The 17,256-nt window shown below is 44.8% G+C and overlaps 1 protein-coding gene across 1 annotated transcript in view; it reads left to right on the top strand.

The window, feature by feature from the left end:
* plekho1b (pleckstrin homology domain containing, family O member 1b) overlaps positions 1 to 16,249 on the top strand; it is a 44,069-nt gene extending 27,820 nt beyond the window's left edge. Inside the window, exons 3-6 of the mRNA XM_090222192.1 lie at positions 6,661 to 6,801; positions 7,811 to 7,915; positions 11,380 to 11,481; positions 11,746 to 16,249. Coding sequence (XP_090078318.1) covers positions 6,661 to 6,801; positions 7,811 to 7,915; positions 11,380 to 11,481; positions 11,746 to 12,528 — 1,131 coding nt within the window. The 3' untranslated portion in view covers positions 12,529 to 16,249. The remainder of the gene's footprint in view (positions 1 to 6,660; positions 6,802 to 7,810; positions 7,916 to 11,379; positions 11,482 to 11,745) is intronic.
* The last annotated feature ends 1,007 nt before the right edge of the window (positions 16,250 to 17,256 follow it).

Raw genomic sequence — 17,256 nt, 5'->3', positions numbered from 1 at the left:
TGACCACTAAACCCAACTGAAATAGTATTAATATATCTCCTGTCCTGACCACTAAACCCAACTGAAATAGTATTAATATATATTCTGTTCTGACCACTAAACCATCTGAAACAGTATTAATATATATCCTGTCCTGACCACTAAACACATCTGAAACAGTATTAATATATCTCCTGTCCTGACCACTAAACCCAACTGAAACAGTATTAATATATCTCCTGTCCTGACCACTAAACCCATCTGAAACAGTATTAATATACAGGTATCTCCTGTCCGGACCACTAAACCCAACTGAAACAGTATTAATATATATCCTGTCCTGACCACTAAACCCAACTGAAACAGTATTAATATATCTCCTGTCCTGACCACTAAACCCATCTGAAACAGTATTAATATATATCCTGTCCTGACCACTAAACCCATCTGAAACAGTATTAATATATATCCTGTCCTGACCACTAAACCCATCTGAAACAGTATTAATATATCTCCTGTCCTGACCACTAAACCCAACTGAAACAGTATTAATATATATCCTGTCCTGACCACTAAACCCAACTGAAACAGTATTAATATATCTCCTGTCCTGACCACTAAACCATCTGAAACAGTATTAATATATCTCCTGTCCTGACCACTAAACCCATCTGAAACAGTATTAATATATCTCCTGTCCTGACCACTAAACCCAACTGAAACAGTATTAATATATCTCCTGTCCTGACCACTAAACCCAACTGAAATAGTATTAATATATCTTCTGTTCTGACCACTAAACCCATCTGAAACAGTATTAATATATCTCCTGTCCTGACCACTAAACCCAACTGAAACATTATTAATATATCTCCTGTCCTGACCACTAAACCCAACTGAAACAGTATTAATATATCTCCTGTTCTGACCACTAAACCCATCTGAAACAGTATTAATATATCTCCTGTCCTGACCACTAAACCCATCTGAAACAGTATTAATATATCTCCTGTCCTGACCACTAAACCCATCTGAAACAGTATTAATATATCTCCTGTCCTGACCACTAAACCCAACTGAAACAGTATTAATATATATCCTGTCCTGACCACTAAACCCAACTGAAACAGTATTAATATATCTCCTGTCCTGACCACTAAACCCAACTGAAACAGTATTAATATATCTCCTGTCCTGACCACTAAACCCAACTGAAACAGTATTAATATATCTCCTGTCCTGACCACTAAACCCAACTGAAATAGTATTAATATATCTTCTGTTCTGACCACTAAACCCAACTGAAACAGTATTAATATATCTCCTGTCCTGACCACTAAACCCATCTGAAACAGTATTAATATATCTCCTGTCCTGACCACTAAATCCAACTGAAACAGTATTAATATATCTCCTGTCCTGACCACTAAACCCAACTGAAACAGTATTAATATATCTCCTGTCCTGACCACTAAACCCATCTGAAACAGTATTAATATATCTCCTGTCCTGACCACTAAACCATCTGAAACAGTATTAATATATATCCTGTCCTGACCACTAAACCCATCTGAAACAGTATTAATATATATCCTGTCCTGACCACTAAACCATCTGAAACAGTATTAATATATCTCCTGTCCTGACCACTAAACCCATCTGAAACAGTATTAATATATATCCTGTCCTGACCACTAAACCCAACTGAAACAGTATTAATATATCTCCTGTCCTGACCACTAAACCCATCTGAACCAGTATTAATATATCTCCTGTCCTGACCACTAAACCCATCTGAAACAGTATTAATATATCTCCTGTCCTGACCACTAAACCCAACTGAAACAGTATTAATATATCTCCTGTCCTGACCACTAAACCCATCTGAAACAGTATTAATATATCTCCTGTCCTGACCACTAAACACATCTGAACCAGTATTAATATATCTCCTGTCCTGACCACTAAACCCAACTGAAACAGTATTAATATATCTCCTGTCCTGACCACTAAACCCATCTGAACCAGTATTAATATATCTCCTGTCCTGACCACTAAACCCAACTGAAACAGTATTAATATATCTCCTGTCCTGACCAATAAACCCAACTGAACCAGTATTATGTGACACTCCCTCCTCTCTCCCATTCTATCCAGTAGGTTCAGACATTGCTGACTTGCAATATGCTGCCTTTGAGTTCTAAGAAGAGTGACGATGTTGGCCTGACCACTGCGTTCTGGAGGCACCTCTGAGAGGGAAGAAGAGTGTAGAGTCAGTTGACTGGACTAGCGTTGGCATTGCCCTGCTGCCTATCTTGTCCTGCTGTCTCCCAGGTCCAGCCTTACATCCAGCCATGCATGTGTCCTACAGCTTCTGCACAGTTTGGTCAGTCTCTATCCTGCTCCACTAATGGAAATTGATTGCCACTTAGCGAGGGCCTAGTTGTGCTGAGGGATCAAGTGACGTCAGCGCAGGTCCTGCTGTGCGCTGGGAACCAGTTGAGAGAGGCTTTCTGACAGTAAACCAACCAGGGTGATGTTTGAGGCAAAGCACGGTCACACCATGTCTGGTCTTCTCCCTTCTGAAATCATACAGTGGACAGTACATGGTGTCTCTCCACTCAACCACAGGAAGTCATAGAAGATGACAAGGTGACAGAGTCCTGTGACTTAAAGGTGTCAGAATGAATGTGACAAGATTAGCTTTTTCATCAGCAGAAGAGAGGAAAGAACTGGTGTCTGTGGATAGACAGTATGGTGGATAGACAGTGTTGTGGATAGACAGTATGGTGGATAGACAGTGTGGTGGATAGACAGTATGGTGGATAGACAGTATGGTGGATAGACAGTACGGTGGATAGACAGTATGGTGGATAGACAGTATGGTGGATAGACAGTGTGGTGGATTGACAGTTTGGTGGGTAGACAGTATGGTGGATAGACAGTATGGTGGATAGACAGTATGGTGGATAGACAGTGTGGTGGATAGACAGTATGGTGGATAGACAGTGTGGTGGATAGACAGTATGGTGGATAGACAGTATGGTGGATAGACAGTATGGTGGATAGACAGTGTGGTGGATAGACAGTGTGGTGGATTGATAGTGTGGTGGATAGACAGTGTGGTGGATAGACAGTATGGTGGATAGACAGTATGGTGGATAGACAGTACGGTGGATAGACAGTATGGTTGATAGACAGTATGGTGGATAGACAGTGTGGTGGATTGACAGTTTGGTGGGTAGACAGTATGGTGGATAGACAGTGTGGTGGATGGACATTATGGTGGATAGACAGTATGATGCATACAGTCTGTGGTTATCAGTCCCAGACACTGTCACAGAGAAAGAGGAAGACAGACTCAAGTCTGGCTTTGTGGCTCTGAGCTCCAACATCACATTGGCTCAGGGCCCCCCCTCCCTGATGAGTAGTGACAAAGTGTGTGAGGGGGGGGGGATTAAAACCAAAGTGAGTGTCAGCGCTGAGGGGGACATGTGTTGGGAGGGAGGGGGGTGGCCGAGGGTTATGATATCTCCAAAACCTTCTGTCGGGTGCCATCTACTCTTTCAATCCTAAACCCACAGCCCAACTCACCCACCCACCCAGGGCCACAACACATCTCCCAACAGCGATGCCATATAGCTGAAATCTAATCCTTTGTAAACACTTTAAATCACCCAAATGTATCATGTTTATGCAATGACCATTTCTGTTTTTGAATTGTTATTCCTGTCTGAAAGCACAAATAAGTATTCTTATAAACCCATTTTCTAAATACATGTATTAATCTTTTTCCTGACTGGCTGTCTGACCATTAGCTTACCAGCTAGATAACGAATAGATATCTGCCTTGTCTCAGTGCAAACAGGCCTTTTGATTGTTCTACGGCAGCGTTTCTCAAACTCGGTTCTCGGGACCCCCAGGGCTGCACGTTTTAGTTTTTGCTCCTAACACTACACATCTTATTCAAGTGATCAAAGCTTGATGATTAGTTGATCATTTCATCATCAATCAGCTGTGTAGTGTTAGGGCAGAAACTAAAACGTGCCCACCTGGGAGTCCCCAGGACCCCGTTAGGGAAACCCTGTTCTAAGGAGTGTGTAAGGCTCCACCAAGGTTCAGAAAACTAAAACGTGCCCACCTGGGGGTCCCCAGGACCCAGTTAGGGAAACCCTGTTCTAAGGAGTGTGTATGGCTCCCCCAAGGTTCAGAAAACTAAAACGTGCCCCCCTAGGGGTCCCCAGGACCCAGTTAGGGAAACCCTGTTCTAAGGAGTGTGTATGGCTCCACCAAGGTTCAGAAAACTAAAATCACGAGAGGCAGCGAGCGGTATGTTGACTCACTGAGGCACATTTATGTACGAAAGTTTAACAATATTTTAATTTAGTACGCCCAATTTTTGTACGCCCAATAAAATGTTTAACTTTATGGGGAGGATGGCTGTCATGTCGTCACACTGTCCCACGATAGACGGTCCCGTGGGGGTTGTGTCATAGGCCCACAGCTGTGCCCCATTTGGCAACTGGCTGCCCCGGACCTGAACTCACAGTGCCACCATGCCACCTGGGGAGGGTTAAGATGGTGACACTTTACTGGTGACCTCTTACAAACCTAGGGCCATATAAAATCTGTGAAGCGGAGAAAGTGGACGGAATCACCGAATCCAGAGATTTAAACATAATTCAATGATGTTCAAACATTTATTGAACTTAGTAGGATATCAATTACATTTGCCCAAGTGTATCATAAGAAATGAACAGACTGCATCAGTGATTCGTTTTTCCTGCAACTTCCTGAATAGGCAACGAGAAATCCCCCTGTCTGCGTATGTGAGGTGAGCACATCTACGTCTTTGTGTAGCGGTTAGCGATGATGCTAATGAAAACAGTCTTCTGGTAGATGGAAAGGCTTTCCCAAAAAACTTCTAAATTAAATGTTAACTACAAAGTAGCCTTTGCTGACCTGACAGAACGATTTAATTATTATTTCCATAAATCCAGTGGCTATTTGTTTAGCAAACTCTACCATCATATGTGTGCTACAAAAACACGCTAAACAACAGCCTCTTGCTAGGTGTACACTTGAATTTAAGGGTAACTATATCCAAAAATCTAATCTTCTCAAATTTTTCCCAGACTTTATAAGTGGTCTCCTGATGTGGTTTTAGGATTGTTGTGGACAGACACAAAGCCATGTCTGACCTTAATCCAATTAGCTGTTGTGTTGTCACTGGGTGCTGCCTGTTCAGTCTATTGCCTTTGTCCTGGGATGTGTTTGGTGGTGGGGTGGGGGCGGGGGACGTCAGATTAATAACACAAGTTATTAACAACACGGAACAGGAGGGAGTTTGTGTCTAGGAAGGGTTGGGGCTTATTGTGCACATTGTGATTAGTCCAGCATGTTCCGGACCGGTTGTGTCCTTCAAGAATTGATGGCCTCCTGCCCTATCTGCACCCTGCAGCATTATTGGATGACTGCCTTTGTTTCTATTTTAGTGACTTCGTGCCTGCTAGCTCCGCCTTTACACCATACAGCCTCACACATCACATGGGGGACATCCTTTGTATCTCTCTCACAGTTTTCAGGGACACAGAATACACTATTACAGTTCATACAGTTCATTCTGTTGAAGTTGACATCTGTATTGGAGTCTTAGCTTTCTGTTCAACATCTCCATCTATCTACTGTGTCTATCTGAAACATCTCCATCTATCTATTGTCTATCTGAAACATCTCCATCTATCTACTGTGTCTATCTCAAACATCTCCATCTATCTACTGTGTCTATCTGAAACATCTCCATCTGTCTATTGTGTCTATCTGAAACATCTCCATCTGTCCATTGCGTCTATCTGAAACATCTCAATCTGTCCATTGTGTCTATCTGAAACATCTGTCTATTGTGTCATCTGAAACATCTGTCTATTGTGTCAACTGAAACATCTGTCCAATGTGTCTACCTGAAACATCTGTCCAATATGTCTATCTGAAGCATCTGTCTATTGTGTCTATCTGAAACATCTCCATCTGTCCATTGCGTCTATCTGAAACATCTCAATCTGTCCATTGTGTCTATCTGAAACATCTGTCTATTGTGTCATCTGAAACATCTGTCTATTGTGTCAACTGAAACATCTGTCCAATGTGTCTACCTGAAACATCTGTCCAATATGTCTATCTGAAGCATCTGTCTATTGTGTCTATCTGAAACATCGCCATCTGTCCATTGTGTCTATCTGAAACATCGCCATCTGTCCATTGTGTCTATCTGAAGCATCGCCATCTGTCCATTGTCTATCTCAAACATCTGAAACATCTGTCCATTGTGTCTATCTGAAACATCTGAAACATCTGTCTATTGTGTCTCTGAAACATCTGTCCATTGTGTCTATCTGAAACATCGCCATCTGTCCATTGTCTATCTGAAACATCGCCATCTGTCCATTGTGTCTATCTCAAACATCTGAAACATCTGTCTATTGTGTCTATCTGAAACATCGCCATCTGTCCATTGTGTCTATCTCAAACATCTGAAACATCTGTCTATTGTGTCTATCTGAAACATCGCCATCTGTCCATTGTGTCTATCTGAAACATCTGAAACATCTGTCTATTGTGTCTATCTGAAACATCTGCCCATTGTGTCTATCTGAAACATCTGTCCATTGTGTCTATCTGCAGGTGAAGGATGAGAAGAAGATCCAGGAGGTGGTTGACCTGACGGATTACGAGCGTTCTGAGGAGCTCCGCAAGGCCAAGAGCCGCAGCAAGAAGAACCACAGCAAGTTCACCCTGCTGCGCTCCAGAACCCCAGGCAACACGGTGGGTCCACAGGAAGTGTCCACAAGAACCCAGATCTAGAACCTTGGAAAGAGCAAACCTGTACCTCAAAGTACTGTACCACAATAGCAACACAATCAATACTTACATCTTAAATACACTGTTGAGATGAGTTTCACGGTACTGTAGCCAGATATTAACATAGTCAGATCAGTTACAGCAGCCAGATTGATTGACAGGCTGATTGACACTCACCTGACTCGGCTCGCCAGACCGGGCCACCACCCTGTACACCCTGTCCTTAGTCATTAGCCATGATCCCCTTTGACTCTACTTAGCTCCTCCCACCTCTGTCTCTGCCCAGAGACACTGTCCTCCCTCCCTCTGTTCCCTCCCTCCCCCTGTTCCCTCCCTTCCCCTGTTCCCTCCCTCCCCCTGTTCCATCCCTTTCACAGGGACATTGTGTTCCAGACTAGCCACACCTCCAACTCCTACACCCAGTATATGATCACCAACGCTGATGGACAGACTAACTTGAGAAACAGAGTGAAAGTGTCAAATTCCCCATGCTTGTAGACCATTTGAAATCTGACAGTTTGCCAGTCCAGTTCACCTTTAAAACATGGAAAGGCTCTTCTGGTGAGGCACACACAGACTCACACACACGCACACATACACCATCTGCAGGATCTCCCAGAACCCTCAGAGCAGCAGGAGGATAGGGTATCATGTTGGGTTGTCAGGGGAGGAAGCTTGTGTTTCAGCACACAGACAGACACAGACTGAGAGAGATTCTCAGAGTCTCCACACAGCTGCAGTTTCCTGTAGCCTCAGTGGGAGAAAGAGCACCATATGGTCATATCTGTGTGTGAATGTGTGCGTGAGTGATATGGGTTTCTGGAATGGTACCTATATGAAAGGTATCCCTTACAGATGGTTGACTGAGAATCATGCATGTTAGGATTTTCAACACTCCCTTCATTCTCAGTTACACAATATTGTGCAAGGCCCTGGCTTCTTACATCCCCTCTCTCTCGTTTGTGTCTGTCAGGTCCCTAACCTGGTGTTCCTGGCTGTTAGTCCAGAGGAGAAGGAGTCCTGGATAAACGCCTTAAATGGAGCAATCACCAGATCCAAGAACAGCATCCTGGATGAGGTAACACACACCCCCCTGTGCACCTCCACTCTCCTTCTCCTCTCTCTCTCTTATAAACAACACTTCATCTGTCACATGGCCAATTGCAAGAGGATATCTTACTGAATGCACTTTTGAGGAATGGAATCCATTGACCCGCCCCTCATTCACACACACCCTCATGACCCGACACTAAACTCCCACAGCATGTTGACATGTATAAAGTGCTTCAGAAATAGAAGGAACTGTTATCGTATCTTCCATTCTATCTTAAACTGGTTTCCTGATGAGGGCATTTTCTGGGTTTCAGTCTAGTGTAGTGTAGATGAAATGACCTCTATAAAGAAGACAGACAGGTGGTGACAGCTGTGACAGTCTTCTAGCTGAGGCAGCTGATCAAAGGATTCCCTCTCTGTTTGGGGATGATGGGATGGATCCTTCATCCCTCCTTCTCACTGCAGGTCAATCGCCCTGATGACATCAATAGACAGACGGTAGGGGAGCAGCTTGATGTGAAATAACATGTACACACACTAAAACACACATATACATACACACACACACACTTCTGAGCTTTTATGCACTTAACGCATCGTGTCAACACCACCCTTATATAAGGCCACAACACACACATTTGACATAGTCCCCAACACACACACATGGATGGACACATGCACACACACACTGACGCACAAAAGCACACGCACGCACGCACGCACACACACACACACGGACCCTATCACACAGCTATAGATGGTCCAAACTGTACATGTCCCTATCACACAGCTATAGATGGCCCAAACTGTACATGTCCTTATCACACAGCTATAGATGGCCCAAACTGTACAAGTCCCTATCACACAGCTATAGATGGCCCAAACTGTACAAGTCCCTATCACACAGCTATAGATGGTCCAAACTGTACATGTCCCTATCACACAGCTATAGATGGCCCAAACTGTACAAGTCCCTATCACACAGCTATAGATGGCCCAAACTGTACAAGTCCCTATCACACAGCTATAGATGGTCCAAACTGTACAAGTCCCTATCACACAGCTATAGATGGCCCAAACTGTACAGGTCCCTATCACACAGCTATAGATGGCCCAAACTGTACAGGTCCCTATCACACAGCTATAGATGGCCCAAACTGTACAGGTCCCTATCACACAGCTATAGATGGCCCAAACAGTACAGGTCCCTATCACACAGCTATAGATGGCCCAAACTGTACATGTCCCTATCACACAACTATAGATGGCCCAAACAGTACAGGTCCCTATCACACAGCAATAGATGGCCCAAACTGTACATGTCCCTATCACACAGCTATAGATGGCCCAAACAGTACATGTCCCTATCACACAGCTATAGATGGCCCAAACTGTACATGTCCCTATCACACAGCTATAGATAGCCCAAACTGTACAGGTCCCTATCACACAGCTATAGATGGCCCAAACTGTACATGTCCCTATCACACAGCTATAGATGGCCCAAACTGTACATGTCCCTATCACACAGCTATAGATGGCCCAAACTGTACATGTCCCTATCACACAGCTACAGATGGCAGAAGCACTCTCACAATGACTATCCAAATCCATGTCATCACTGTTAAAGAAACAGAACGAATACAACATGGAGCTACTTTCACGTAAAATAAAATACATTTAGAGGACAACTGGTCAGGCGTGTGGATGGACTCGGAACAACAGCACCAGCACTGTGAGAGATATCAATTACCTCCAGGGCTCCAGTGTCTCTGCTGCTCAATGGCCTGATGACATCAGAGACGGGATTCACTCTTCCACCAGGATGGTGTTTCATTGCTCTCAACTGTAGGGTTATCGCAGGTGGAGTCCTACATGATGGTACACACGTACTGTAGATCTATGTTGATAAACCTGCATTGAATTGCAATGCAACATTGGTTGAAAGTGTTTTATACACATAATGTATGAATGTGTACAATAGCAACGCTAGTGCCCTTAAATACACCCTTATTTTAATTTTAATTTTAATTGAACCTTTATTTATCCTGGTAGGCTAGTTGAGAACAAGTTCTCATTTACAACTGCGACCTGGCCAAGATAAAGCATAGCAGTGTGAACAGACAACACAGAGTTACACATGGAGTAAACAATTAACAAGTCAATAACACAATAGAACAAATCTATATACAGTGTGTGCAAATGAGGTAAGATAAGGGAGGTAAAGGCAATAAATAGGCCGTAGTGGCGAAATAATTACAATTTAGCAATTAAACACTGGAGTGATAGATGTGCAGAAGATTAATGTGCAAGTAGAGATACTGGGGTGCAAAGGAGCAAAAAAATGGGGATGGGGATGAGGTAGTTCGATGGGCTATTTACAGATGGGCCGTGTACAGTGCAATGATCTGTGAGCTGCTCTGACAGCTGATGGTTAAAGTTAGTGAGGGAGATATGAGTCTCCAGCTTCAGTGATTTTTGAAATTCGTTCCAGTCATTGGCAGCACAGAACTGGGAGTTTATTTACAATGACGGCCTACACCGGCCAAACCCGGACGACGCTGGGCCAATTGTGCACCGCCTTATGGGACTCTCAATCACAGCTGGTTGTGATGCAGCCTGGATAGCTAACCTAGTGCTCTTAACTACACACATATGCTGGTCATCTCCATCTTTTCTCGTTCCACCTGATAATGTAATGGGTAAAAGCTTTCAGATCCAATTGACAATTATGACATTGATATTAGACATAAAATCCCAGCGGATAAAATATGACATGTTGCTTAGTCCCACTAGCCAGTGAATAAACTACACTCCAGCTGAACTCACTTCATCAGTGGAGACGGTTTTATCACCAGATGACAGTGCAGACGTGTTGGTCATCAGTGTAGCTATAGGTTAGCTATAGGTTAGCTATAGGTTAGCTATAGGTTAGCTATAGGTTAGCTATAGGTTAGCTATAGGGCTGAACTCACTTCATCAGTGGAGACGGTGTTATCACCAGATGACAGTGCAGACGTGTAGCTATATGTTAGCTATAGGTTAGCTATAGGTTAGCTATAGGGCTGAACTCACTTCATCAGTGGAAAGTGTTATCACTAGTTAACAGTGCAGATGTTTTGGTTGTCAGTGTAGCTATAGGTTAGCTATAGGTTATCTATAGGTTAGCGGCCTGTTTCCAAAGGCCTTATGCAAATTGTTGTGGCCCATTTGGCCCAGTGAATCTCATGCCTGTAGATAATCAATCCATGATTAGGTCTATAATACTGATCAATAAACTACCCAACACACTCCGACACAAACACAGCCCTTGGGCTAATGTGAAAGCATGTCAATCCCCTCACTCCACATGTGACTGTTCCATTATCTATCTCTCTCTCTCTCTCTCCCTCTATTTCTCCTTTATCTCCCTCTCTCTCTCCTTTATCTCTCACCCTCTCCCTCTCTCTCGCTCTCTTTCATCTTTCTTTTTTTCTTGCTTTCTTTCAGGTCATGGTTGAGGATGAAAACCTTCTGTCCCATCTCACACGGGACAGGGCTAAGATCCCTCACACACGGCGCCTGCCTACACGAGGACACATCATGGCTGTGGTAGGTATCCTGCTTCTCCTGGCCTGTCTTGTCTTAGCCCTTCTTATTATCACAACGGCTGGTTGGAGACAATACCAACTCTGTCAATTGAGCTTTAATTCAATGAGTCAGTTGGACATGGTGATGATCAAACTACTTTCAACTGGAATTTTTCATTAGTTTAATCCTAACTTAACTAAATCACAATGGGCCTTACCCTGATCTCAGTGTTTCTTATGGTGTCTAATATCACTAACAGACTGTTTCTCCTTGCTCCGTATCCAGGCCTCCACTTCTACCTCTGACGGCATGTTGACCCTTGACCTGATCCAGGAGGAGGACAGCCCCAGCACAGACGGCCAGGACACCTGTGACAAGAGCTTCCGGGCCAACCTGGACAAATCCACTCAGCTCGACTGCCTCAGGTCCAAAACAGAGGGTGCCATCAGTAGCATCTGTCTAACACCTCCCACAGAGGTCACTGGGAAGTCCCAGAGCCTGCCGCGCGATACCGGGGTCACCTGGGACGATAAACAGCAACTTCAGATGGGGAAGTCCTGCACTCCTCAGCCAGGCAAGAGGCTCACACCGGCCGAGAAAAGCCGCTGCGCCTCCATGGACGAGATCCTCTCACACTCCGGGACACAGGCCACCAAACCCAGGACATCCATCCCCCGCTCTGCCACCTCTGCCCCCCCGGGCAACCTGCCGCCCATCAGCCAGCTGCAGGACCTAATCGCTCAGAAGCTGGAGAGAACTCAGGAGCTGCTGATGCAGGTGCAGGGGGCGAAGGGGGAGGAGGTGGAGCGGGGGAAGGGGAAAGGGAAGGACTCGCCAGGTTCCAAGGGCTCCAAGGGTTCCTCGGACGGGGCCCGGGCGGAGGCAGAGAGGCTGCTGAAGGAGGCAGCGTCCACATGGGGTCAGGCCAAGGATGTTCTAGAGGAGGTGAAGGAGCTGAGGGCGCTCTACCGTCAGCTGGACTCGCTGCCCACCACCCCTGCCTCCCTCTCACCCCTCACACCCTCCAACAGCGGCAAGCAGACTGACTACAGGAAGAGCATGATGTGACCGTCAGAGAACTCAACACAGACTGGACTATGAATCCCTGAGCAAAAAAACAACTCAACATGCAAAGCCACAATATTGTTAAATATGTCTGTTTCTCTCCTTCTGTGTTCTTTCACTTTATTGATGCTGTGACAAAGTGAGGACATTCAGTTGCCCAACGACGTCCCCTGTGCTTGACCACTGTGCCCTTACATGTCTGCTTGGTGAAGGGTGTGGGGGGCAAAGGGAAGGGGCCGATCTAGGGACTCAGGTACATGTTGGCCAGGGAGTCTCTCTGTATTGACCTGCTGATGAAAGACCTTGTGATGCTGCAGTGTCGGGGGTTGTTTTCCTCCGCGTTGGTTGTCAAAGAGGGGATGTTGCAAGGTTTGGGCGGGGAATCAGAAGGGCTCTGCTCTCCAGGGACAGACACACAGTGGTTGAGGATGACTCAGATTACAGGAAGGGAAACATGGTGTCCAGACCAGCCCATATGTTGGGAATGTCAATGTTTTCCTTTTTCTGTTACACAACACACTGGAAGGTTGGTCTGAGCCAGATTCCCAACTAACACCACTCTAAAAACCAACAGCAGCCCACCGTACAGTGCAGCATTCTCCCTCCCTCCCTCCGTCTGCTGCTCTGGGAATGGAGCTCAGTGGACTCCTCATCTCTGCTGGTCCATTATGATTCACAGGGACAAGGGGAACCAGTTCACACCAGTCAGAACTCACTGGCGTTCCATAGGGTGTTTCTGTCTGTTCCATGAGCCATATGATACAGTCAAAATGGAGGACGTCTGTCTGGGTTGTCTTGTTACTAGATGGTACATACTAGGACAGGGCTGTTCCTTTCCTGTAGGCCTACAGCCAGTTGTCTTCAGCCAGTTGCCACTGCAGCCATTGATTCTCATGCTGCTGTAGAGCCATGGAGCCGGGATGGCGTCTGTGTGTGTCTGGTGTGAGTGGTGATGATCATGCTACTGTAGAGCCATGGAGCCGGGATGGCGTCTGTGTGTGTCTGGTGTGAGTGGTGATGATCATGCTACTGTAGAGCCATGGAGCCGGGATGGCGTATGTGTGTGTCTGGTGTGAGTGGTGATTATCATGCTACTGTAGAGCCATGGAGCCGGGATGGCGTCTGTGTGTGTCTGGTGTGAGTGGTGATTATCATGCTAATGTAGAGCCATGGAGCCGGGATGGCGTCTGTGTGTGTCTAGTGTGAGTGGTGATTATCATGCTACTGTAGAGCCATGGAGCCGGGATGACGTCTGTGTGTGTCTGGTGTGAGTGGTGATTATCATGCTACTGTAGCGCCATGGAGCCGGGATGGCGTCTGTGTGTGTCTGGTGTGAGTGGTGATTATCATGCTACTGTAGAGCCATGGAGCCGGGATGGCGTCTGTGTGTGTCTGGTATGAGTGGGAGGCATGACATAGAGGTCAGATGCAGTACTGAGGAGAGGAACCACTTGTAAGTGATTTGCTAAAATCGTAATAATAACAGAATTGCACTATGAAGGAAGGCTGTAAAACAAGAGGATGAAACTGGTGGGTGGATACTGGAGAGAACAGATGTGTCTAATATGGCTTTTCATTCTGTTCTACATATTTGTTACGACAATCTAGTGTGTCTAGAAACATACAGGCTGCATAGTTCCAACGCCTTGATACCTAAGACAGTCGCTCAACTCGCTACTCTTTGAAAATCTGAGCTTCTCAAAGATACAATGTGTGTAAACAATGCTGTTGATGAACGCATCCCTCCGGCTAGCTAACAGTGATGCTAACGCTTGACCTCTGACCTCCCTGGCCTACTTAAGGACTTATAGGGTTTATGGCAGAGAAGAGAGCTATGCAACATAGCACGAACACACACAACCACAATGAGAGAGAGAGAGAGAGAGAGAGAGAGAGAGAGAGAGAGAGCGGCCAATGGACTGCGTCGCCCGATCAAAACATCCAGTGCGTCTCTCCAGAGCACCCCGCCTTGTTTTATAGTCAGTAGCTACATATGTTATGTGTTTGCACAGTGCTGTGGAAATGGTTCGCTCTGGACTGTCAGACAGACAACAAAAACAGTGTTATGATTATGTTGTTATCATTGTTTGTGTTTTTAATTTGTTTAAAATGCTTTTGTAGGATGATTTAAGGCACGCTTTAGAGAAGAAAATGGCTGTGGCATTCTAGAACGTTCAGGCTCTTAGAATGCTCAACTGGAAACTCTGCATATTGTAGTGTTACTCTGTTTGTTCAACCAACAACCACAACCCAATAACAGAAGTCAAAAATCATTAATGTTGAAGTTGGATATGGACATAAAAGAGGGTGAGGTGAGAAAGGTATGTTAGAAAGAACACAACAGGAAACATTTAACTGAGTAGGCCATAAACAATATTTTTACTAGTACGTCTATTATTGTTGTTGTTATTTCGTTTTATCTGGGATGAAGTACTATCTTGTGTGAGGCTGAACACAAAACCTAACGTTTGTGCAATCCTGAAAAGATTGATATGACCGCCGATGCACTGTACATACTCTGAGCAGTTTGAATCATCCCAAAGGATGTTGCTGTATTTTCTTATTGCGTTGCATTATGATGGAGTCGGAAGTGGCTTTGCTCTGAAGTTCATCTCTTCTGGACTGTCAAAGTACCTGAGACATAACCACTTGTGCAATTATAACAATCAGCCTAATTCAGACAACCAGTGTTCTACATTGAATGTTTGCTTTTTTAAGTCAAAACCTAGCCGAGAATTGTAATAAAATGATTTTTGTATGTCCATTTAGAAGAATACCCTACTGGAATATAGGGCTGGTTTTCATAGGAAATGCTGAGGTAGGAAGTGATTGATCCAAGCGTTGTTTTTATGGCAGCAATAATACCATCTTCAAGCTATGCCAAAGATAATATGGCTGTACAAGGAAATAAAACTATTCCCATTGAAATACTTTGATAATGTAAATAAGGATGTTTCATATTTTCTAGTTGACAATGTGAATGTCAGCCTACATGTTCTGACAACTATACCACATGTTGTGTGAAATGCTTGGTCACACCAACTCCAACCTTAATAATCCATCAAACACCAAGTCAACTTACCCTCTTCTACAGCTGGCAATGCAATCTGGGATATAATATATGCCATTTGGCAGACCCCTTTATCAAAAGCAATTTACAGTCATGCATGCATCCATGTTATGTATGGGTGGCCCCTGGAATCGAACCCTCAGTACAAGCACCATGCTCTACCACCTGAGCCATACAGGACCAGGATACAGGATCTGTGGCCACAAGTTGTGAAATCCAGCCAATATTGGCCACACATGGTCACACACAAACGCATAACATTCAATCATGACTGTTTTCTTATTTCTGTAAGGTGAAATGTCTTCCTTCGTTTTATGTATGACATGTTATGTTGTCATATTTTCAGTTTCCTTTCCAATTCTGTTCACCAAATGTGGGTCTGGCACCAAAACAGTAGCTACCGCAGCCTTAAATACCAAGAGGAATGTAGGAAAGTTACTCAGCAACTACAATGATTGTCCCCCAGCTATTTACAAAATCCTAATTCTTGTGCATTATGGATGAGATGAAGATTGTACCATAGGAATACAATAGCAGAGTACGAGCTAGGTGGATTACTAGATGGGAATGGAGAAGGCATTGTACACAGACTCAGAGGTTGAAATCCTGCTCCCTCAGGGTTCCATTTTAATAAATTGTGCTAAACAAAAGAAATGGAGGGTTTACTTTCTCTTCATTTTTGACCAAATCTGTTCAAGAGCATTTGAAACTTCACTCACACTCTCTGCCAGTCTGTAGAAACTGTATGTACATGCACACATACACACACACGCACACGCACGCACACACACACACACACACAAACACAGGAATGATTCCATGCATGTGTGCACCTCACACCATGTGGCGGGAGCTGCCTGCTAGTCCGACACAGACAGACAGAGAGCTGGGCCTACGGCATGACGGACTGTGTGTTATCATCCTCCTGTGTTGTCACTACTAAAAACAGTACAGAGATGATGGCACCTCCTTAAAACCGGGTGAGAGATCCTGACAGTGATTTTCAATGAGACACAAAAATACACCACAGAAATAAAGAAGCCAGAACACAGCCAAGGGAAGTCTACTGTGAGAATAGAATACATCCAATACATCCTCTACCCAATGCACACTTAAATATGCACAAATATTACCCTGTCTTTCTCTCGCTCTGTCTCTCTCTCTCTCTTTCTGTCTTTTGTTCTCTCTCTCATTCTCTTGCTCTCTCTCTGTCTCTCTTTCTCAACTCGCGCACTCTTTCTCGCTCACTCTCTGTCTCTCTCTCTCGCTGTCTCTCTCTTTCTCTCTCTGTCTCTCTCTCTCGCTGTCTCTCTCTCTCGCTGTCTCTCTCTTTCTCTCTCTGTCTCTCTCTCTCTGTCTCTCTCTCGCTGTCTCTCTCTCGCTGTCTCTCTCTCTCTCTCTCTCTCTCTCTCTCTCTCTCTCTCTCTCTCTCTCTCTCTCGGTCTGTGGAGATCCTGACACTCCATAGGGCAGAATCCCTCCCAGAGGGCAGCAGGCCCCTGTGGCCTCCACACCAAGCCCTGCTCATTAAACACATGAGAGAGGTCCCTCTGCCTCCTCAAATTAGGACTGATGCTGCTCTGCTCCGTGACTAACTAGTCACACTCCAGATGTCAACACTTCATCCAACAGCGCAACAGACAGGAAGAAGCTTGCTGTCA

Source organism: Oncorhynchus mykiss, chromosome 3 (assembly GCF_057628025.1).
Source record: "Oncorhynchus mykiss isolate SJ-2025 chromosome 3, ASM5762802v1, whole genome shotgun sequence".
Taxonomy (NCBI): domain Eukaryota; kingdom Metazoa; phylum Chordata; class Actinopteri; order Salmoniformes; family Salmonidae; genus Oncorhynchus; species Oncorhynchus mykiss.
The sequence above is the reverse complement of the archived record's forward strand: the minus strand, read 5'-3'. Positions and strand labels throughout refer to the sequence as shown.